Source organism: Entelurus aequoreus, linkage group LG16, assembly GCF_033978785.1.
Source record: "Entelurus aequoreus isolate RoL-2023_Sb linkage group LG16, RoL_Eaeq_v1.1, whole genome shotgun sequence".
Taxonomy (NCBI): domain Eukaryota; kingdom Metazoa; phylum Chordata; class Actinopteri; order Syngnathiformes; family Syngnathidae; genus Entelurus; species Entelurus aequoreus.
In genome coordinates, this window is record NC_084746.1 from 6,943,488 (window position 1) to 6,967,098 (window position 23,611).

The 23,611-nt window shown below is 37.9% G+C and overlaps 1 protein-coding gene across 2 annotated transcripts in view; it reads left to right on the plus strand.

Moving 5' to 3' along the window:
- LOC133631550 (guanine nucleotide exchange factor VAV3-like) overlaps positions 1 to 23,611 on the plus strand; it is a 147,367-nt gene that overhangs the window by 65,888 nt on the left and 57,868 nt on the right. For both annotated transcript variants that reach the window (XM_062023855.1, XM_062023856.1), the window contains exons 16-20: positions 2,398 to 2,499; positions 2,574 to 2,665; positions 7,997 to 8,019; positions 12,080 to 12,104; positions 22,541 to 22,671. In XM_062023855.1, the coding sequence (XP_061879839.1) occupies positions 2,398 to 2,499; positions 2,574 to 2,665; positions 7,997 to 8,019; positions 12,080 to 12,104; positions 22,541 to 22,671 (373 nt within the window). The remainder of the gene's footprint in view (positions 1 to 2,397; positions 2,500 to 2,573; positions 2,666 to 7,996; positions 8,020 to 12,079; positions 12,105 to 22,540; positions 22,672 to 23,611) is intronic.

Here is a 23,611-nt window from a genome sequence, read left to right on the forward strand (position 1 = left end):
TGAACGGTAGTGTATGTTTGTGTGTGTGCATGTACAGTATCTTCTTCCGTGTTTTTGGGAAGTGACAAGGGCAGGAACTCCCAACAGTTTTGTGCATAAACGGGCTGCCACAAATCCAAAGAAGTTCTCAGGAAAAAATATATTTTTATTTGTATTTTAAAGATTTTTTTAAAATATTTTTTTAAACTATAAACAATTATAATGTTTAATTTTTTATTTTATTTTAATACGTTTTTTTTTTTTTTTGGTGCAGTTTTGTCTGATTATGTTTAAAAGAAAATGATGTATAAAGAAAGTTTAACTTGCTTTCATGATTATTAGTGTCAAACTCATTTTTAGTTTGGGGGCCACATGGAGAAAAATCTACTCCTAAGTAGGCCAAAAAAAATAATCATGGCATGATAACCTAAAAATAAAGACAACTTCAGATTGTTTTCTTTGTTAAAAAAATATTCTGAAAATGTACAAATCATAATGTTTTTTTGTTTTTTTTACACTTACATGTTGCGGTTAATAGTATTCTATCCTTATTTGTCGTTATTTATACGTTCTTTAAATTATGTGATAATGTTCATCGTTCAAATAGGTGGAATTGAGTCTGGCAGAGTTTTAAAATGCCCCAATTGGTGTTAATTTTTAATCTATCAAGATAAAGAAAATAACATCAAAATCTAATTAAAGCTGCAAGCAGCGTTGGTCGGGCCCGCATATTTGGCAGGTGCTAGTTGCTGAATGATGTCAATCTATGAAATGTAGGTCTAAGTGAGACCTACATAGAGGTTTTTGTTTCATGTCTCTAAGACGTTCCTACCGGAAGTTACAAGCAGTTTTGTCTGTGTTTTCCTCTGAGGAGCAGTTTTGTCTCTGTTTTATTCAAAAATTGCGCTAGAGCGTAATTTTGAGTTTTGGGGTTCGTTTTTTTTTTATTAAATCGCAATTTCCACCAGTCCTGATGTGTGTGAAAAGTTTGGTGAGTTTTGAAGTATTTTAAGGGGGTCAAATTACAGCTCAAAGAGGCAAAAATTAGTGTTTTTAGTAAACTTTTGTCTTGAAGGGGAAATTGCCAACTTCCTGTTGGTTTTTGCCTACATTATGAAATGTAGGTCTAAGTGAGACCCACATAGAGGTTTTTGTTTCATGTCTCTACGACCTTCCTAGTGGGAGTTACAGGCAGTTTGTTTTTGTTTTTTCCTAGGAGGCGCTGGAGCGCAATTTTGAGTTTTGGGGTTTGGTTTTTTTATTAGATGGCAATTTTCGCAGGTCCTGATGTGTGTGTCAAATATGGTGAGTTTTGAAGCATGTTAAGTAGGTCAAATTGCAGCTCGAAGAGGCGGCTGGTATAATAATAATAATAAATAATAATAATAAAACCTTACAATTTCAATAGAGTCCTCTGTCAGGGCCATGCGGGCCCTAATTACAGGATGTTATTTATGTAGTTTACTCATTTTCCTCAACTGGTGCACTAACAGTGTTTTTCAACAACTGTGCCGCGGCACTAGATGTGTCCAGACTAGGCATCAGTAGATGTAATGTACACAACAGGTTAAAACTATGGTCGATGTCGGAAACAGCGGGAGGCAGTGTGCAGGTAAAAAGGTGTGTAATGCCTAAACCAAAAATAAACAAAAGGTGAGTGCCCCTAAGAAAAGTAATTGAAGCTTAGGGAAGGCTATGCAGAACGAAACTAAAACTGAACTGGCTGCCAAGTAAACAAGAACAGAATGCTGGACGACAGCAAAGACTTACTGTGGAGCAAAGACGGCGTCCACAAAGTACATCCGAACACGACATGAAAATCAACAACGTCCCCACAAAGAAGGATAAAAACAACTGAAATATTCTTGATTGCTAAAACAAAGTAGATGCGGGAAATATCGCTCAAAGGAAGACATGAAACTGCTACAGGAAAACACCAAAATACTAGAAAAAGCCACCAAAATAGGAGCGCAAGACAAGAACTAAAACACTACAGAAAAACAGCGAAAAACTCCAAATAAGTCAGGGTGTGATGTGACAGGTGGTGACAGTACACCTACTTTGAGACAAGAGCTATAGTGATGCATGCTTGGTTATGCTTTAAAGTCATATCCAACAATTGTGATAACGACTTTTTACTGTCAACTCAGTTTTGTTTTTTAATGATTTCTCCTGGTGGTGTGCCTCGGGATTTTTTCAACGCAAAAAATGTGCCTTGGCTCAAAAAAGGTTGAAAAACCCTGCACTTTATTCTGTACACATGTAGCATCATCTACAAAGATACAAAGCATTGCTATAGTGCCATCCAGTGGACACATTTAGAAGAGCAGTTTCTTTCATTCAAGAATTTCAGCTCATTTTTGTACCTAGCAAACTCATCATCATATTATTCTGAATGATTTCTTGCTCCATGGTCAGCTCCAACATCCGACCTGAATTTGCCAACCACAACGACCACCAGTTCAAGATGCACACCTTTGACAGGATTTTTTCGTGCAGCTTCTGTCATCTCCTGCTAAGGTAAAAGTCCCGTTTTAGAAGTCTTTCTAGATGTTTCTGGGATAATTCTCATGTGTAACAACAATGTGTTCCAGGGGGATCTTCAACCAGGGCTACCTGTGCTTAAAATGTGGACTTGCAGTCCACAAGGAGTGTTTAGGTCAGCTGGGACTCTGCAGGAGGACGGGTGAGACGATTATATTACTTCTCTCAGAATAGACAATCCTTTTATTTCCATAATGCTAGTCCAGGGGTCGGCAACCCAAAATGTTGAAAGAGCCATATTGGACCAAAAATACAAAAACAAATCTGTCTGGAGCCGCAAAAAATTAAAAGCCATATTACATGTGTCATGAGATATAAATGTAATTAAGAGGACTTAAAGGAAACTAAATGACCTCAAATATACCTACAAATGAGGCATAATGATGCAATATGTACACATCGCTAGCCTAAATAGCATGTTAGCATCGATTAGCTTGCAGTCATGCAGTGACCAAATATGTCTGATTAGCACTCCACACAAGTCAATAACATCAACAAAACTCACCTTTGCGCACTCATGAACAACGTTAAAAGTGTGGTGGACAAAATGAGACAGAAAAAGTGGCATAAAACACGTCCTAGAGAGTCGAAGAAAGTTATACATATAAACAAACTATACGGTGAGTTCAAGGACCGCCAAAATAAGTAGGACAAAACGGCGCTCGCCAAATACTCGAATCAGTGAAGCATGTTTCATATAAACAGTGTGATTTATAACAATTAGGGAGGTTTGTGTCATGTTTGTCCTCCTACAGAAACCATACTAAAACAAAAAAAAATATTTTTTTCCCCCTCATCTTTTTCCATTCTTAATACATTTTTGAAAAATCTCCAGAGAGCCACTAGGGCGGCGCTAAAGAGCCGCATGCGGCTCTAGAGCCGCGGGTTGCCGACCCCCGTGCTAGGTTCACACCAACGGCGCTTTGACGGCGCTTTAAAGCGGCATGCAAAGCGGCATGCAAAGCGGCATGCAAAGCGGCATGCAAAGCGGCATGCAAAGCGGCGTTAAAGCGTAACAAAGCGTGATTAAAGCGTGAGGGTCGTAATGGATCGTGGGAAAGCTTGTAGTGAAGCGGGACATGCGGCAAGTTCGCCAAAATTTTTTAAACGGTTTAAAAAAATTCGGTGCTCTGTCAAGAATGGAATAAAGCGTATCAAAGCGTGACAAAGCTCAGCAAAGCTTGACTCAAAGCGTAGGAAAGCTCAACAGATCTTGGTTCAAAGCGCGGACCCCAGTCTACAACTACAAATAGGAAGTGACTGTGATATTGACTAGTGACCAACACAGGATTACAAATCCATTCTCTTTTGCATCATTGCCTTTTTTATACGATGATCATTGTTTCTGTACTTCTGTGAGTTTGCTGTTTGATGTTGCAGTTTGACATTACTGTCTATAATTTTTCTGTATGAAAATGTAAACAAAAAATGGTTCTTAACTGTCTACTTTGTGGACAATGTTGATCCACTCTCTTGTATCATCTCATACAACATAATGTACCCTTTGTCATATGAACCCCACATGATGTAACCTGATTGGTGAACAGTGATACTATTTGTGCTTTTTTGTTTGGTCAAGTTTGTTGCTTGCTGTACATGTTGATAACATCTTCCTTAATAATAAAGAGAATATGTTACGTTTAAAAGAAATGCCTTTTATTATGGTCAACTGGCATAAGAAATGAAAGATGGATATGTATTAAGATGACAAAGAAATAAAAGAAATGAAGATATAAAACATAATATAACGGAAAAAAAAGAGAAATTGAAAAAATAAATGAATATAAAAAATGTGTGGATAATTGCCTTTTATTATTTTCAACTAGCATAAGAAATGAAAGATAGATATTTATTAAGATGACAAAGAAATAAAAGAAATGAAGATATAAAACATAATATAACGGAAAAAAAAGAGAAATTGAAAAAATAAATGAATATAAAAAATGTGTGCAAAACAGTATACTGAGTTTTTCACATTTTTTTTAAACTTATTTGTTTATCATATTTCTCTTTTTTATTACATTATGTGTTTTATCCTGTATATAATAAAACGAAAAGAGAAATCAAATAAATAGATAAATCTAAAAAATGTGGGGAAAACTTAGTATACTGAGTTTTTCACATTTTTTTGAACTTATTTGTTTATCATATTTCTCTTTTTTTTTATGACATTATGTGTTTTATCTTGTATATAATAAAACAAAAAGAGAAATCAAATTAATAGATGAATCTAAAAAATGTGGGGGAAACTTAGTATACTGAGTTTTTCACTTTTTTTTTTACTTATTTGTTTATCATATTTCTCTTTTTTATTACATTATGTGTTTTATCTTGTATATAATAAAACAAAAAGAGAAATCAAATAAATAGATAAATCTAAAAAATGTGGGGAAAACTTAGTATACTGAGTTTTTCACATTTTTTTAACTTATTTGTTTATCATATTTCTCTTTTTTATTACATTATGTGTTTTATCTTGTATATAATAACACAAAAAGAGAAATCAAATAAATAGATGAATCTAAAAAATGTGGGGAAAACTTAGTATACTGAGTTTTTCAAATTTTTTTCTTATTTTTTTGTCATATTTCTCTTTTTTATTATATTATGTGTGCGCATGCAATTTATTCATCAAATTCACAAAATAATGATCGCATCAAAGCGTGATAAAGTTCAATAAAGCGTAATAAAACGTATCAAAGCGTGATTTAAAGCGTATCAAAGCGGGATCAAAGCGGCATCAAATCGTGAGGAACGGTAACAAAGCGGGAAAGAATTCGTATCAGAGCGTATCAGAGCATAACATTACTTCGGAGATCGGGATATTCGTGGAAAAATTTACAAAAATGACGGCGCTTTGCTCGCCGCTTTGAAGCGCGGCAAGCGCCGTTGGTGTGAACCAGGCATAATGCCAACATTTCAAAATCTAAAAGAGAGATTGCCATAGAATGATCTTAGCTACTAGTTTACATTATTTTTCTGGATCCTTATACCCGAGATACTAAGTATCTAATATACTAAAGGTTTGCGTGTATTAAAACCAGTGTTGGGTTAGTTACTGAAAACCAGTAACTAGTTACAGTTACTAGTTACTTTATTTCAAAAGTAACTCAGTTACTAACTCAGTTACTTACACCAAAAAGTAATGCGTTACTGTGAAAAGTAACTATTTAGTTACTTCTTCTTTTTTTTTTAAGGAGCCCATAAGGCCCTTTTAGCATTCATTTCAGTACTGCTACTGCACTGGAGAATAATACAATCTGTTGATCAAATTGACATGCATTTGCACCACTGAACTATGCTAATCAATGTGGTCTACATACAACACACAAAGACAAAGATATGTTTCAAAGGGCCAATTTATTTCGGGCTACAACAAATTGACAAAACTATTTTAAATAGCTGCAACATAACATACACAAGTAACAAACCGCATAATAACAACATAGCTGTAAACCTGGCTTCACCCAAGGAAGGCACACATGACATGATTATGTCATGTGTGCACACAAAGCCTAACCAGGCGTTTTTTTCTCTCAAGGAATTGTGAAATAAAATCATGTCTTCAGGAGATCAACACTGTACTGAAGCCCACAACACTCTATGCATTTCCCCACTTTTAGTTTTGATATAAGGAAAGATTGGCCTGGCCCACTAGGATCCCTCTTTATGTTTGTGAACTTTATAGTCTATACATTTAGAGTGATGTGATAATCAAACACTCTAGAAGTCTAGAATGAAAGAGTATATAGGAGAATTGGCAGAGTGTGTACAGAGGCAGAGTTTGGAGTGTTTTCTTTAGCTCGCTTTCCATGTTTATGTACTCACTGTCCACTGTGTCCAGGTACTTGGAACATGTTTTCGTGCCATTTGCCGTTTGACGCCCGCTATCATGCTAATTAGCTGCCTGAAAGCGGGTGACTCCACTGTAGAAATAGCCTGCATGTCTTCTAGCACATACGCTGCAATGGCTCTATCAATGTTGTCCTGGCTAGCAGTCCCTACGTTAAAATCCAGCCGGTGAAGTGGCATCGGAGTCTGTGTCTCTCTTTACTAGCTTCGTCGAAGCATGTTGCTTTTGGAGCTGTTTCACCAGATTTGAATTGCTGTTTTGAGCAGGAGATAGGATCTTTGATCCAAGACACAACTTACATTTAACTAAAATATTATTTTCTTTGTGCTCGACAAAAGAAAAGTAGTGAGAATATCTCCATGTTAAGAAACTCAAGTCCGGCTCCGCCATGATGTCTTGTTAGTAAACACAGACACGCCCCCCGCCCCCCAACCACAAACCCACACACAGCGCCTCTTCTCTTCCTTGTGACACAGGAAAAATCAGAAGGACGACACCGCAGCAATAAAACAGACTCAGATCTTCTCAGTTTCTAGCCGATACTGCGTTATTTTACATTATTTTTTATATAGTAACGCATCATGTAGTAACGGTAACTGAGTCACTGAATATAAAAAAATAACGCGTTAGACTACTAGTTACCGCCGAAAATAACGGAGTTACAGTAACGCGTTACTTTTCCAACACTGATTAAAACACGTACAAACTTGATAGTACACGCAAAGTGGATCAACTAAATTTGTGCGCAGCGGCTTGCGTCTCTTCAGTGAACAAAATAGGGAGTGCAATCCATTTAGCGTGTCTTATCTTCATGAAATTACAGATTACCGTATTTTTAGGACCGGATTAAAGGGTGCACTGCCGATGAGCGGGTCTATTCAGGCCTTTTTTCATACAAAAGGTGCACCAGATTATAAGGCGCATTAAAGGGGTCCGTGAAGGTTTCTTCTCCTGGCCGACAGATCTTCGGGAGCCCGGTAGATAGTTTGAATACAGTCTTTTACTTGCATGTACACACGCAGCGATTGCTTTCCAGCGATATATGTTTTCCTTTCAGTCCCGCGTCTCTCCCTGGCTCCAAATCCAACTCTCCTGTCTCGTGCCGGCTGCTGCTAATAAAGGCGACAGGTGATTAGATAACAAGTTCCACCTGGGCCATCTACTCACCTGTCGCTGTCTTCGAGGCCGGTCCTTGCACACCCCGTTCTGCGGCAGGCCCGCAGGCCATGCCCCCCTCCGCAGGGTCAAATGTTTTTTTTCTTCTAAATTTAAAAAGATATATGCAATGGACATGTAGTTGCACAAAGATGGAAAATAAAAATGTTTTATTTAGATATATTTCACTCAATTGGAAAACGCTACCAACTCAATGGTACGTTTAATGTTCATATTATTTCATTGCTATTATTTAAAAAATCCATGTAAGTAGACAAGATCTAGGCTGCAGCCTGCAGCGTGAATATAGGCCGAAGTGTGAATCAATGTGGGGATTCCATGGAGTCCACAGTGTGAGGTCATCCAGATGTCACTTTTCCAGTTGACTGAATCCAAAGTCTTTTGACCTTTTAACCACATTTTTGTTGCTGCCATAAACTGACTGTCGCCTTCCGTTTTTTACAGAATCTTCCAAGCTGAGGTCCAAGGTAAGAAAACCAATGGATTATTATTATTATTCTCATGTAGGATATTTGTAATACACTATTGTAGGGCTGGGCGATACGGCCTTTTATTAATATCTCGATATTTTTAGGCCATGTCACGATACACATCTCCATATTTTGCCTTAGCCTTGAATGAACACTTGATGCATATAATCACAGCAGTATGATGATTCTATGTATCTATATTAAAACATTCTTCTTCATACTGCATTAATATATGCTACTTTTAAACTTTCATGCAGAGAGGGAAATCACAACTAAAAGTGTATTTATTAAACAGTTATTAAGCAGTGGCACAAACATTCATGTCATTTCCAAAGCAGAAAGTGCAAGATTGTCAGAGACATTTTAAAACAAGATATTAGTGCACTTTTGTGCATGATGTCACTAAGATGACATATCAAAACAACACTTAATTAAAGTGCACTTTTTGCACAGAATGCCACTACAATAGTTTAAAACAAATAAAGTGCACTTTTGTGCATGATGTCACACAAGATATTTCAATAACTGTCAAATAAAAATGAGCTGCTTAATAGGAAATCAATATCATTGAGCAAACAACCTCAAAGTGCTACAGTGTATTAAAATAATAATAATAATAATAATACAACGATAATACAAATAAATAAAAATAAAAACTAGAACAGCCTAATAGCTAGAACTAGTATGCATATATCTATAAAAAGGCTTTTTTTTTTTTTTTTTTTAAAAGAAGGGTTTTTAAGCCTTTTTTAAAAGCATCCACAGTCTGTGGTGCCCTCAGGTGGTCAGGGAGAGCGTTCCACAGACTGGGAGCCCATTGTTCGTAGCTTTGTCCTCGGAGGTTGGAGGAGGTTAGCCTGTCTGGAGCGGAGGTGTCGTGTGGAGGATTTGGGGGTGAGTAGTTCTTTGGAGGTAGAGGGGGGTATTTCCATGGAGGCACTGGTGGGTTAGTAGGGAGACTTTGTATTCAACCCTGAGTGGAACAGGAAGCCAGTGAAGGGATTTGAGAGTTGGTGTGATATGGTCATATTTCCGCACTCTCATCAGGATCCTAGCAGCACTATTCTGTATGTATTGCAGCTTCTGGATGTTCTTGCTGGGGATCCCGACAAGAAGAACCAAATAGTGTATGTCCTTCACTATGTGGTAGGTTCCTGCGGACGTTATCTCCTTCTGTTGCTTACTATTTGTTTCGTACGGTGTAGATGTGGAAATGGTTGCTTGGGCATTTTGTTGGTGTTGCACCGGCCAAGATGTTGACATGCAGAGTTTCAAGCACTCCTTATTCTCTAGTGGGTGACTTTTCAAATGATGCTACAAATTAGCAGTAATGCTACTTTTTGTAGCAACGCTTTTGCCCCACACTTGACATATTACGGTTGTCTGTTCAACATCTTCCCGCTTGAAGCCAAACCACCGCCAGACGATGGACCCCCTGCTGTTTTTCTTGGGAATGAATTCTTCTTCCTTCATTTGTTACCAGATTCGCACCTTCTTTCTCTCGTGTTACCACTCGCACCTCTCCGCTAGCACCACAGCTAACATTACCATGCCGCTACCTCTATGACGTTGCACGCGCGACAGTATGTGACATATGTAAGAAGGTGCGCTTGTTTTATGTCTCTGTGAGAAGGAGAGACAGGAAAAAGTGAGAAAAGCCTGTATTGTAATGCCCGCAGCTAAAAGCAACTGCGTGAGAATGTATACTCGAATATCACGATATAGTCATTTTCTATATCGCACAGAGACAAACCTGCGATATATCGAGTATATTCCATATATCGCCCAGCCCTACACTATTGTACTTTCTATTATTTTATCTTGTTACAGAGATGTTCTAACAGTTATATGTGTCCCGAGAGCTTGTTTATGAGCACCAAATGTGACACTTATCGTATTTTTCGGACTATAAGTCGCAGTTTTTTTCATAGTTTGGCCGGGGGTTGCGACTTATACTCAGGAGCGACTTATGTGTGAAATTATTAACACATTAGCGTAAAATATCAAATAATATTATTTAGCTCATTCACGTAAGAGACTAGACGTATACGATTTCATGGGATTTAGCGATTAGGAGTGACAGATTGTTTGGTAAACGTATAGCATGTTCTATATGTTATAGTTATTTGAATGACTCTTACCATAATATGTTACGTTAACATACCAGGCACGTTCTCAGTTGGTTATTTATGCCTCATATAACATACACTTATTCAGCCTGTTGTTCACTATTCTTTATTTATTTTAAATTGCCTTTCAAATGTCTATTCTTAGTGTTGGCTTTTATCAAATACATTTCCCCCCAAAATGCGACTTATATATGTTTTTTTCCATCTTTATTATGCATTTTCGGCCGGTGCGACTTATACTCCGAAGCGACTTATACTCCGAAAAATATGGTAATTGCTCTGCTTTCGAGAGAAAAGATCGCTTTTAACGTATTTTTCCTGATGTCATGAAGGGGAAAAATATCCCAACTTAATCCAAAACCAAGAAAATTATTCACTTTATGTTTTAAAATAAATCTCTGCCAACTATCTTATTGGTTAGCGACAGATGTGGTTACGGAGGGCCAAGTGGGACAACATTAAATACATAAATACATTTTTGAATAATTAATTAAATGTCATTAAATAATTATAATTGGAATTCAAGACTTACATGGGCCATTAATGTATTAGCTGTAAAAGTACTTGTGTCATGATCTGTGGTCCGGATCATGGTTTGTGTTTTCTGTTAGTTTTGGACTCCCTCAGTTCCTGTTTGTGCACTTCTGAGTTGGTTACCATAGCTACTGTTGCGTTTGACCAGCGTTCCTCCAATGGGGAATTCAAATTGCTAGTCTATCCCAGATTCTTTTTATGGCAATAAGCTGATGTTTATATTCAATCACCAGGCAGTAGTTGGAATTTTGTGGTTTATTCTCCAAGCTTAGAGGACAAACGTGAGACCAACCCAGGACACAAGCGTTCCCTCGCCCAGTCTAGATCGGTCTCCCAAAACCCCGGAACTCCTGTGTACTTCCCTCTGTCCCTTGCCCCCAACCCTCCTTTGTTTAGACTACTTCTTGTGTTATCTCTACTCTCTGCATTCCACTGCTAGAAGACCGACACCTTACTTTGCAGACTAGCCATGGAAGGAAGAATACTAGCTATTTTGTAATACGATTATGGAGGGAAAGAAGTAACACTTAAATATGGATATGGTTCTGAACTGGTTCCAACACTACGTATTATTTGCACCTGCCGCTTGTGTTCGGGACGCTCACCTGTTGCTAATCAAGAGACATTATTTAAGCCTGCCTTTGTCAGTCAGTCGGTCTGGCTTCTTTGTTTGCGTTAGTCTATGCTAAGAGTTAGCCCTAGCATCTAGTGCGATCGGCACTTTTTCCTTCGTCTTGTTTTTCTGTTTTTGGTGCTTCGTTGATTTTCGAAGATTGAATCATATTCCTACCTGCAAGTCCGGTCCGGAGTCGTCCGTTTGCATCCCGGGAGAACGAACCGCGCAGTAAGCTGCAACCCCGCCGTGGCAACATGTAATTATTCAATCGTTTATTTATTTATTTCAGTATTTTTTAAATTATTTAATGATTTAATTAACAATTGATTTCATTATTTTACGATTTAATTAGTCATTTCACGATTCAATACATGATTTATTTCATGATCCATCCCTCCACTGTAGGTCTTTTAAAAGACATGTTTAAACTGTTTGAGTTACAGCATCAGGGCTAACATATTTCCAGTACAGCCCTTTCACTTATTCAACAGAGTTGGTGACAAATACATTGCATTTTTCGATGACTAATCTAGAAAATGACTAATCAGAATTGGTCAGGCAAGTGACCTTTGTGTCCCGCTGGTGTTTACATGGAGTCATAGCTGTGCAATGTCTTGGTAGGTCATGGGCAGCCCATTATAAGTTACATGTATTGACAGAAAGTTAACGCGCTTTTCTTTTTTTTCCAAAATGATTGAATGATAATGACTCATTGCTGGGGTCAGAATGGTCCCCCTCTAAACATTGTCCGACAGTATCTCTGTTTTTCCATCTGCAGGAGAGCACAACGCTTCCAGACCCAGGTCAGCATGACTACCATTGACAACCTTTTTGACATTTTTTCCTCACATATGTGTCAATCTTCTTTCCCATAGAAAATAATGTCAATACTGTAAAAACAAATTTGTTCCAGGGTCAAGCTGTGTCCATCATAAAACTTTTATTTACAGCACGGGCAATGTTTTCAGTAACATTTTAATTAGCGATGTCCAAATCCCGATCATGGGATCTGACCATGATCGATTGCATAATCTTATCCAGCTTTCTTAGTCGATTATCATAATTTACTGAGCCTAGATCTTCCAGATTCTCTGGGACAACAACACCAAGTATGTTAACTGGTCCATCTGTCCGCAAAACAGGCACTTTGCATTCCAATCGAAAGGACGTTCCCTTTAGATTTCCGATCCTTAATATTTTACATTTATCATAATTAAGCTTAAACCCAGATTGCTGTGAAAATATGTCCAAAAGATTAAGAAGGTTCCGCAAACAATGAGGATTGGGGCTGATAAAGAAGCTTGTATCATCTGCATACATTATTTTACTTTCAATATTATTATTACTGAGCCCTTCAATATTTTTATTCAATCTAACTTTAATCGCCAATATTTCAATAGCAATAATAAATAAGTATGGAGACAAAGGGCACCCTTGTTTTAGACTTCTTAATAGATGTATAGAGATTTTTTCTTATTGTTTACAAAGTTAGGAATTAAGTCTCCAGATACTGGAAGACTTCGAGGGCAAAACCCAAATGATTGAAACGTGAACCAATAATACTTTTTGCTTTTATTTACTTACCGTGCACCAGCTGGTTTATTTTGTTAAACAAATTGTACATAGGATTCAATACCTCACGTTTGGAAAAAATAGGGTTTATAAAATGTGTTTAACTTTAGTTACTTGCTTTTAAACATGTTTCACTTCTATAAGCTATTGTCAAAGTATCGGCTCAGGACTTGAAATCGGACAAAATCAGAGGCCAAACACGTTAATTAACGTTCTTAAACGTCTCACAATTTAAAAATAAGGAGCTTAGCACTGTTTGTAGTCTAATGTAAAAAAAACAACGAAATTACCTTACAATAAAAGTCACAAAAAAAGAAAAAGAAAAAACTCAAACACATACGATTTATCTGAGGTTCGTCCTGACGACGGTCAAATTAAGAAGTTTTCCGCCAAATTTAGAGGTGGATGTTACCCCGAAAAGCATGGTTGAATTCTAAAGTCTTAAAATAGACCAGTGCCGTGAGATACAGTCTGGTGTTGCCGTGGGAGATTATCTAATTTCACCTATTTGGGTTAAAAATATTTTTTGCAAACCAGTAATTAAAGTCTGCAAATTATTTGTTGAGTGGTCGGTGCTGTCTAGAGCTCGGCAGAGTAACCGTGTAATACTCTTCCATATCAGTAGGTGGCAGCAGGTAGCTAATTGCTTTGTAGATGTCAGAAAACAGCGGGAGGCAGAGTGCAGGTAAAAAGTATCTAATGCTTAAACCAAAAATAAACAAAAGGTGAGTGCCCCTAAGAAAAGACATTGAAGCTTAGGGAAGGCTATGCAGAACGAAACTAAGACTGAACGGGCTACAAAGCAAACAAAAACAGAATGCTGGACGACAGCAAAGACTTACAGTGGAGCAAATATGGCGTCCACAATGTACATCTGAACATGACATGACAATCAACAATGTCCCCACAAAGAAGGATAAGAACAACTGAAATAGTCTTGATTGCTAAAACAAAGTAGATGCGGGAAATATCGCTCAAAGGAAGACATGAAACTGCTACAGGAAAATACCAAAAAACGAGAAAAAGCCACCAAAATAGGAGCACAAGACAAGAAGTAAAACATTACACACAGGAAAACAGTCCAAATAAGTCAGGGTGTGATGTGACAGGTGGTGACAGTACACCTACTTTGAGACAAGAGCTATAGTGATGCATGCTTGGTTATGCTTTAAAGTCATATCCAACGACTTTTTACTGTCAACCGAGTTTTGTTTTTTAATGATGTCTTCTGGTGGTGTGCCTCCGCATTTTTTCAACGCAAAAAATGTGCCTCGGCTCAAAAAAGGTAGAAAAACACTGAAATAGACAACATCAGGGAAGCAGGGATGCGTTCAGGGTTGTTGGGAGTTGACGCAACTCATCATGACAACATTTGTGGGCCCAAAAAAAGGACAGTTTGTCTTATTGTTTCTTGTTAAAAGCGTGAACACGAGAGCGCGTCGGAGCCGGGTCACCGTCAGTTAATACATTCCTCAGGCCGGCGGGGGGCGGAGGGGCTCTGGAGGAGGTCTCAGGGGAGACTGAGTGGACGTGTCGTTCAAACTGGCAACAGCGTTCCGTCTCTGCCTTAGCTCAGTCCGGCGCCCGCGGCCATGTTTGTGCGCGGCGCTGCTTTGAGAAAATACTGTAGCTGCATGAATTTGGAAAGAACTGCAGGCAGGGGGGGATTTAATCAGTGCTTGCGGTTATGTTATCTTTTCCAGCGAGGACCTGTCGTTTTGGTTTCTTATTATAACATTCTTTAGTGTCACAAAAGTGTAAAAGTACATAACTCAAAACCAGTGAAGTTGGCACGTTGTGTAAATGGTAAATAAAAACAGAATACAATGATTTGCAAATCCTTTTCAACTTATATTCAATTGAATAGAGTGAAAGACAAGATATTTAATGTTGGAACTGAGGAACTTCATTTATTTAATGCAAATAATCATTAACTTAGAATTTAATGGCAGCAAAAAAGTTGGCACAGGGGCATTTTTTACCACTGTGTTACATGGCCTTTCCTTTTAACAACACTCAGTAAACGTTTGGGAACTGAGGAGACACATTTTTGAAGCTTCTCAGGTGGAATTCTTTGCAATTCTTGCTTGATGTACAGCTTAAGTTGTTCAACAGTCCAGGGGTCTCCCTTGTGCTATTTTAGGCTTCATAATGCGCCACACATTTTCAATGGGAGACAGGTCTGGACTACAGGTAGGCCAGTCTAGTACCCGCACTCTTTTACTATGAAGCCACGTTGATGTAACACGTGGCTTGGCATTGTCTTGCTGAAATAAGCAGGGGCGTCCATGGTAACGTTGCTTGGATGGCAACATATGTTGCTCCAAAACCTGTATGTACCTTTCAGCATTAATGGCGCCTTCACAGATGTGTAAGTTACCCATGTCTTGGGAACTAATACACCCCCATACCATCACACATGCTGGCTTTTACACTTTGCGCCTATAACAATCCGGATTGTTCTTTTCCTCTTTGGTCCGCAAGACACGACGTCCACAGTTTCCAAAAACAATTTGAAATGTGGACTCGTCAGACCACAGAACACTTTTCCACTTTGCATCAGTCCATTTTAGATGAGCTCGTGTCTGGGTGTTGTTGATAAATGGCTTTGGCTTTGCATAGTAGAGTTTTAACTTGCACTTACAGATGTAGCGACCGACTGTAGTTACTGACAGTGGCTTTCTGAAGTGTTCCTGAGCCCATGTGGTGATATCCTTTACACACTGATGTCGCTTTTTGGATGCAGTACCGCCTGAGGTATCGAAGGTCTGTAATATCATGGCTTACGTGCAGTGATTTCTCCAGATTCTCTGAACCTCTTGATGATATTACGGACCATGGATGGTGAAATCCCTAAATTCCTTGCAAAATCTGGTTGAGAAATGTTCTTAAACTGTTCGACAATTTGCTCACGCATTTGTTGACAAAGTGGTGACCCTCGCCCCATCCTTGTTTGTGAATGACTGAGCATTTCATGGAAGCTGCTTTTATATCCAATCATGGCACCCACCTGTTCCCAATTAGCCCGTTCACCTGTGGGATGTTCCAAATAAGTGTTTGATGAGCATTCCTCAACTTTCTCAGTCTTTTTTGCCACTTGTGCCAGCTTTTTTTGAAACATGTTGCCGGCATCAAATTCCAAATGAGCTAATATTTGCAAAAAATAACAAAGTTTTCTAGTTGTTCGCAGTCTTGTCTTTGCAGTCGATTCAATTGAATATAGGTTGAAAAGGTTTTGCAAATAATTGTATTTTATTTACCACTTACGCAATGTGCAAACTTCACTAGTTTTGGGGTTTGTAAGTTAGGCCCTCGGCCAGGTCTAACAAACTGCGACCTCTGACCTGACAAATAAAAAAAGAATAGCACTTTATTGCCATGGCACTTAAAATGTTCAGCGAAATGAATCTCAGTACAGACCAATTTAAGAGCAAACACACTATACAGCAATGGTCCCCAACCACCGGACCGCGACCCAGTACCGTTCCGTGGACCGATTGGTAAAAAAAATAAATAAATAAATAAAAATAAATAAAAACATATTTTTATTAAATCAACATAAAAAACACAATAAATACATTATATTTATTTATTTATTATATATCAATATAGATCAATACAGTCTGCAGGGTTACAGTCCGTAAGCACACATCATTGTATTTCTTTATGACAAAAAAAATAAATACAAATAAAATAAATACTAGGGATGTCCGATAATATCGGCCTGCCGATATTATCGGCTGATATATGCGTTAAAATGTAATATCGGAAATTATCGGTATCGTTTTTTTTTATTATTGGTATCGTTTTTTTTTGTGTTTTTTTTTAAAATTTTTTATTTATTAAATCAACATAAAAAACACAAGATACACTTACAATTAGTGCACCAACCCAAAAAACCTCCCTCCCCCATTTACACTCATTCACACAAAAGGGTTGTTTCTTTCTGTTATTAATATTGTGCTTCCTACATTATATATCAATATATATCAATACAGTCTGCAAGGGATACAGTCCGTAAGCACACATGATTGTGCGTGCTGCTGCTCCACTAATAGTACTAACCTTTAACAGTTAATTTTACTCATTTTCATTCATTGCTAGTTTCTATGTAACTGTTTTTATATTGTTGTACTTCCTTTTTTATTCAAGAAAATGTTTTTAATTTATTTATCTTATTTTACTAATTTAAAAAAAAAGTACCTTATCTTCACCATACCTGGTTGTCCAAATTAGGCATAATAATGTGTTAATTCCACGACTGCATATATCGGTTGATATCGGTATCGGTTGATATCGGTATCGGTAATTAAAGAGTTGGACAATATCGGAATATCGGATATCGGCAAAAAGCCATTATCGGACATCCCTAATAAATACCATAAACCCCCCCCCCCCCGGTCCGTGGGACAAAGTTCAAGCGTTGACCGGTCCGCAGCTACACAAAGGTTGGGGACCACTGCTATACAAGGTAGACTGAAGGGCCGCCACTAGGTGGGAAAAAAAGTGGGAAATGGTAAATGTGGGGGGGAGGGAAACTCAGTTTGGGGCCTAGCTCTAGCCACATTAGCACATATAAAGGATAGGATAGGATAAGATTAGGGATGTCCGATAATGGCTTTTTGCCGATATCCGATATTCCGATATTGTCCAACTCTTTAATTACCGATACCGATATCAACCGATACCGATATCAACCGATATATGCAGTCGTGGAATTAACACATTATTATGCCATATTTTGGACAACAATGTTGTGACACTCTTAAACAGGACAATACTGCCATCTACTGGATAGCCTTCGGAACACTGAAATTCAAGTATTTCTTTTATTTATATGTATAATAAAATAAATATATATAGCCAGAATTCACTGAAAGTCAAGTATTTCATATATATATATATATATATATATATATATATATATATATATATATATATATATATATATATATATATATATATATATATATACACACATATATACATATATATTTACATATATATATATATATCTATATATATATATATATATATATATATATATATAAATATATATATATACACATATATATATATACACATATATATATATATACACTAGGGATGTCCGATAATGGCTTTTTGCCGATATCCGATATTCCGATATTGTCCAACTCTTTAATTACCGATACCGATATCAACCGATACCGATACCGATATCAACCGATATATGCAGTCGTGGAATTAACACATTATTATGCCTAATTTGGACAACCAGGTATGGTGAAGATAAGGTACTTTTTAAAAAAATTAGCAAAATAAGATAAATAAATTAAAAACATTTTCTTGAATAAAAAAGAAAGTAAAACAATATAAAAACAGTTACATAGAAACTAGTAATGAATGAAAATTAGTAAAATGAACTGTTAAAGGTTAGTACTATTAGTGGACCAGCAGCACGCACAATCATGTGTGCTTACGGACTGTATCCCTTGCAGACTGTATTGATATATATTGATATATAATGTAGGAACCAGAATATTAATAACAGAAAGAAACAACCCTTTTGTGTGAATGGTTTTTTGGGTTGGTGCACTAATTGTAAGTGTATCTTGTGTTTTTTATGTTGATTTAAATAAAAAAAATAAAAAAATAAAAAAAATAACCCGATACCGATAATAAAAAAAACGATACCGATAATTTCCGATATTACATTTTAACGCATATATCGGAGATGTCCGATAATATCGGCCTGCCGATATTATCGGACATCTCTAGATAGGATAGGATAGGTCTTTATTGTCATTGCACAAGTACAAGAAAACTTTGTTTTCAGCACAAACCCGTTCAAGATTACACAAAAAAGCAGTGTACAGAGTTACAGAACAGGAACGCTGATGGGTCGCCACAAGGCGCCCCGTAAAAGATGGGAAAAAGGTAAAACGCTGGGGAAAGATGAGTAAAAAAAATACAATCTAGACTGGGCTCCTAAGGGGGCCCAGTCTGGAGTGGGAAAAAACCTCCATAGCAAAGCACATACACATATTACAACGTACATCTCGAGATATCGAGCAACAGAGGGGAGGGGGGGGCCATGGTGGCTCGCTGCAGCTCTCAGGCGCTGCCCATCCTTCCATCACCCAAAACAAAAGTTAAGACAAGACAAAGAAGCAAGCAGGAGAGGAAAGAGGAGCGTCCGCCCTCGATGAGTGCCAGTGAGAAAAAACCTATAAACACATGTTACAAGATAAGACAAAAGACAAGACGAAGAAGCAGGCAGGGGAGATACGGAGGGGGGGAGTGTGACCACCTTTGTCAATAAAATAACTTTGAAAATTAAAAAGAAAGGTATATAAATTCATACAAACGCTCTTTTAAATGCAGTAAAAAAAGATGGCTTCATCTGGCCAGGATCTTCAGCTCTCACTGGATCGGTTCGCAGGGATGGGAATCAGCACCTCCAAGTCCGGGTCCATTGTTCTCGCCCGGGAAAGGGTGGAGTGCCATCTCCGGGTTGGGGAGGAGATCTTGCCCCCAAGTGGAGGAGTTCAAGTACCTCGGAGTCTTGTTCACGAGTGAGGGAAGAGTGGATGGTGAGATCGACAGGCGGATCGGTGCGGCGTCTTCAGTAATGCGGACGCTGTATCGATCCGTTGTGGTGAAAAAGGAGCTGAGCCGGAAGGCAAAGCTCTCAATTTACCGGTCGATCTACGTTCCCATCCTCACCTATGGTCATGAGCTTTGGGTTATGACCGAAAGGACACGATCACGGGTACAAGCGGCCGAAACGAGTTTCCTCTCCCTTAGAGATAGGGTGAGAAGCTCTGCCATCCACGGAGAGCTCAAAGTAAAGCCGCTGCTCCTCCACATGGAGAGGAGCCAGATGAGGTGGTTCGGGCATCTGACCCAGGACACGTTGGGAAGACTATGTCTCCCGGCTGGCCTGGGAACGCCTCGGGATCCCCCGGGAAGAGCTGGACGAAGTGGCTGGGGAGAGGGAAGTCTGGGCTTCCCTGCTTAGGCTGCTGCCCCCGCGACCTGACCTCAGATAAGCGGAAGAAGATGGATGAATGGATGGATGGATAAATTCATACAAACGCTCTCTGACATGCGGTAAAAAAAGACTCCCAGGAATAGTGGAAGCTGTTAAAGCAGCAACATATTTGCGTTCACGTGTCCCAATACTTTCGTCCATATCGTGTATGTGAATTCTGTAAGCATAAGAGGAATTAAAGTTAAAGTGCCAATGATTGTCACACACACACTAGGTGTGGGGAAATTAACCTCTGCATTTGACCCATCCCCATGGGGGAGCAGTGAGCAGCAGCGGTGGCCGCGCCCGAGAATCATTTGGTTATTTAACCCCCGATTACCAACAATTGCACTGCAAAAAGTCAGTCTTCAAAAACAAGAAAAAAAAAAAAAAAGAGGGGTATTTTATTTGAACTAAGCAATATTATCTGCCAATAGAACAAGAAAATTCGGCTTGTCAAGACTTTCCAAAACAAGTAAAATTAGCTAACCTCAATGAACCCAAAAATACCTTAAAATAAGTATATTCTCACTAATAACAAGTGCACTTTTCTTGGTAGAAAAAAAAAGAGACCTTTTTGCTCAATATGTTGAAAAATATTCTTAAATGAAGTAAATGCTAGTGCCATTATCTTGACATAATGATATGCATGCATCGTGATTTTTTATTTCATGTTTGAAGTAAGAAATGATTACTTTAAAAAAGTAGTTTTCTACTTGTGAGTGTTGATGACACAGCTTTGCAACAGTTGATATTCTAGTTTCAAGCATGTTTTACTCAATATAGGTCATCAAATCTCAGCAACAAGCTGTAATATCTTACTGAGATCATTTAGGACCAAAACCCTTAAAACAAGTAAAACACTCTAACATAAAATCAGCTTAGTGAGAAAAATTATCTTATCAGACAGAAAATAAGAAAATATCACCCTTATTTGAGATATTTCATCTTACTTAGATTGCAGTTTTTGCAGTGTGCCTCTTTCGCAAGGTCAGCATTTCAAAAGGAAAACTTGCTCCAAATTGTCTTACCCTGGATGAATAAATGTTAACTAAAAAACATAAAGTAAATGTTATATACTACAATAGCCAAAAGGTTTAGACGTGCGCGGTTAGAGAGGCGCTCAGAGATAACAAATCCAAAAGGCAAAAATGACGTTGATTGGCCACATAATATTGGACAAAATTTAGAAAATTGGCGACATTGCTAATTCCTGGAGGAACTGTGTAGTATACCCTACAATGGAAATCTTACCTCGAAATTTGAAATTTGACCCACATTTTGTGAGAAAAGATTCTTGCGTTTGCCTTTTTTTTGTCTACAATTACACTGCAAAAAGTTAGTGTTCAAAAACAAGAAAAAAAAATACAAAAATGAGGGGTATTTTATTTGAACTAAGCCAAATTATCTGCCGATAGAACAAGAACATTCAGCTTGTCAAGACTTTCCTAAACAAGTAAAATTAGCTAACCTCAATGAACCCAAAAATACCTTAAAATAAGTATATTCTCACTAATAACAAGTGCACGTTTCTTGGTAGAAATAAAAGAGACCTTTTTGCTCAATATGTTGAAAACTATTCTTAAATGAAGTAAATGCTAGTGCCATTATCTTGACATAATGATATGCGCTCGGCATCATGATTTTTTTTGTTCATGCTTGAAGTAAGAAATTATTACTTTAAAAAAGTAGTTTTACACTACCGTTCAAAAGTTTGGGGTCACCCAAACAATTTTGTGGAACAGCCTTCATTTCTAAGAACAAGAATAGACTGTCGAGTTTCAGATGAAAGTTCTCTTTTTCTGGCCATTTTGAGCGTTTAATCGACCCCACAATTGTGATGCTCCAGAAACTCAATCTGCTCAAAGGAAGGTCAGTTTTGTAGCTTCTGTAACGAGCTAAACTGTTTTCAGATGTGTGAACATGATTGCACTAGGGTTTTCTAATCATCAATTAGCCTTCTGAGCCAATGAGCAAACACATTGTACCATTAGAACACTGGAGTGATAGTTGCTGGAAATGGGCCTCTATACACCTATGTAGATATTGCACCAAAAACCAGACATTTGCAGCTAGAATAGTCATTTACCACATTAGCAATGTATAGAGTGTATTTCTTTAAAGTTAAGACTAGTTTAAAGTTATCTTCATTGAAAAGTACAGTGCTTTTCCTTCAAAAATAAGGACATTTACATGTGACCCCAAACTTTTGAACGGTAGTGTATACTTAAGTGTTGATGACACAGCTTTGCAACAGTTGATATTCTAGTTTCAAGCATGTTTTACTCAATATAGGTCATCAAATCTAATAATAGTAATATCTTACTGAGATAATTTAGGACCAAAACCCTTAAAACAAGTAAAACACTCTAACATAAAATCTGCTTAGTGAGAAGAATGATCTTATCAGACAGAAAATAAGCAAATATCACCCTTATTTGAGATTTTTCATCTTACTTAGATTTCAGTTTTTGCAGTGTGATGCTGAGTGCTGGCAGTTAGACGCCATTGCTTCTTTATTATACGTCCAAGAGAATGTGTTGTTTTGAGAGCTGCCTCATCTAAAAGCCATCAGACATCTTAATATTTTTCATTCATGGCTATAAAAAATATATTTACAGTATATATAAATGCGCTTTGGTGTCCTTCTAGGTCTGCCCCGGATGCTGGTGATCAGAGACTACCACGGCGCCCCCTGTCCGCCGTGCGGCCCCCCGCTGTGCGCTCGCACGGGCGACGTGATCGGCCTGATGTTCGCCGACTTGCACAGCTCCTGGTGGCAGGTGCGTGTCGCTCGCCTCTCGCCTCCGCGGCCGCCGCCCGCTTCAAAAAAGATCACGCGTCTCGGCTCAGCGGATTTCGGCGCACGCTATGTCTTTGCGACAAAGTCGCGGGTTTGAGTCCGCCCTGCGTGTCAGCTGCTTTTTCACCTTCTGCTGAGGGGAGGAGGGAGGGAGAATAGCGCTGGCAAAGGATTTAGGGAGGAAAAATCACAGCGGCGTCATTTTCTGCCGTCCTTATTTGTTACAACTCAAATCAAAAACTGTTTAGGTTGGAGATTTAAAGAAAAAGACGTCTTATATACAAACCCCGTTTCCATATGAGTTGGGAAATTGTGTTAGATGTAAATATAAACGGAAAACAATCATTTTCAAATCATTTCCAACCCATATTCAGTTGAATATGCTACAAAGACAACATATTTGATGTTCAAACTGATAAACATTTTTTACAATCAAACAGTTTCATGTTAAAATACTGAACAGATGTTTATTGGGATAAGGTAAACATCTGTTCAGTGTTTTAACATAAAAGCTTGACCATCACACATATTTAAGTCAAGTCAAGTCAAGTCAACTTTATTTATATAGCACATTTTCAACAACTTTTTAGATTGCACCAAAGTGCTTTACAGGTTAAAAAAGCATGGAGCAAACAAAAAAAAAAAAAACAACAACAAAAAAAAACAACAACAAAAAAGACAAAAAAAACAACAACTAAGCAAAACAAAAAAAACAAACAAGGAACATAAACAATGAGTGTGCTAAACAAGATAATGCAAATGCAATACGGTAAAAGGGGTCGAATAAAAAGTTCAAAAAATTTGCAGAATAAAAAAAAAAAAAATAATAAAAGTGCTACAAATTGAAAAATACAACTAAAGCGAAGGGGTGGGAGGGGGGGGGGACTAGAAATGGTGGCCTAGTGGGCGGACTCAGCTCG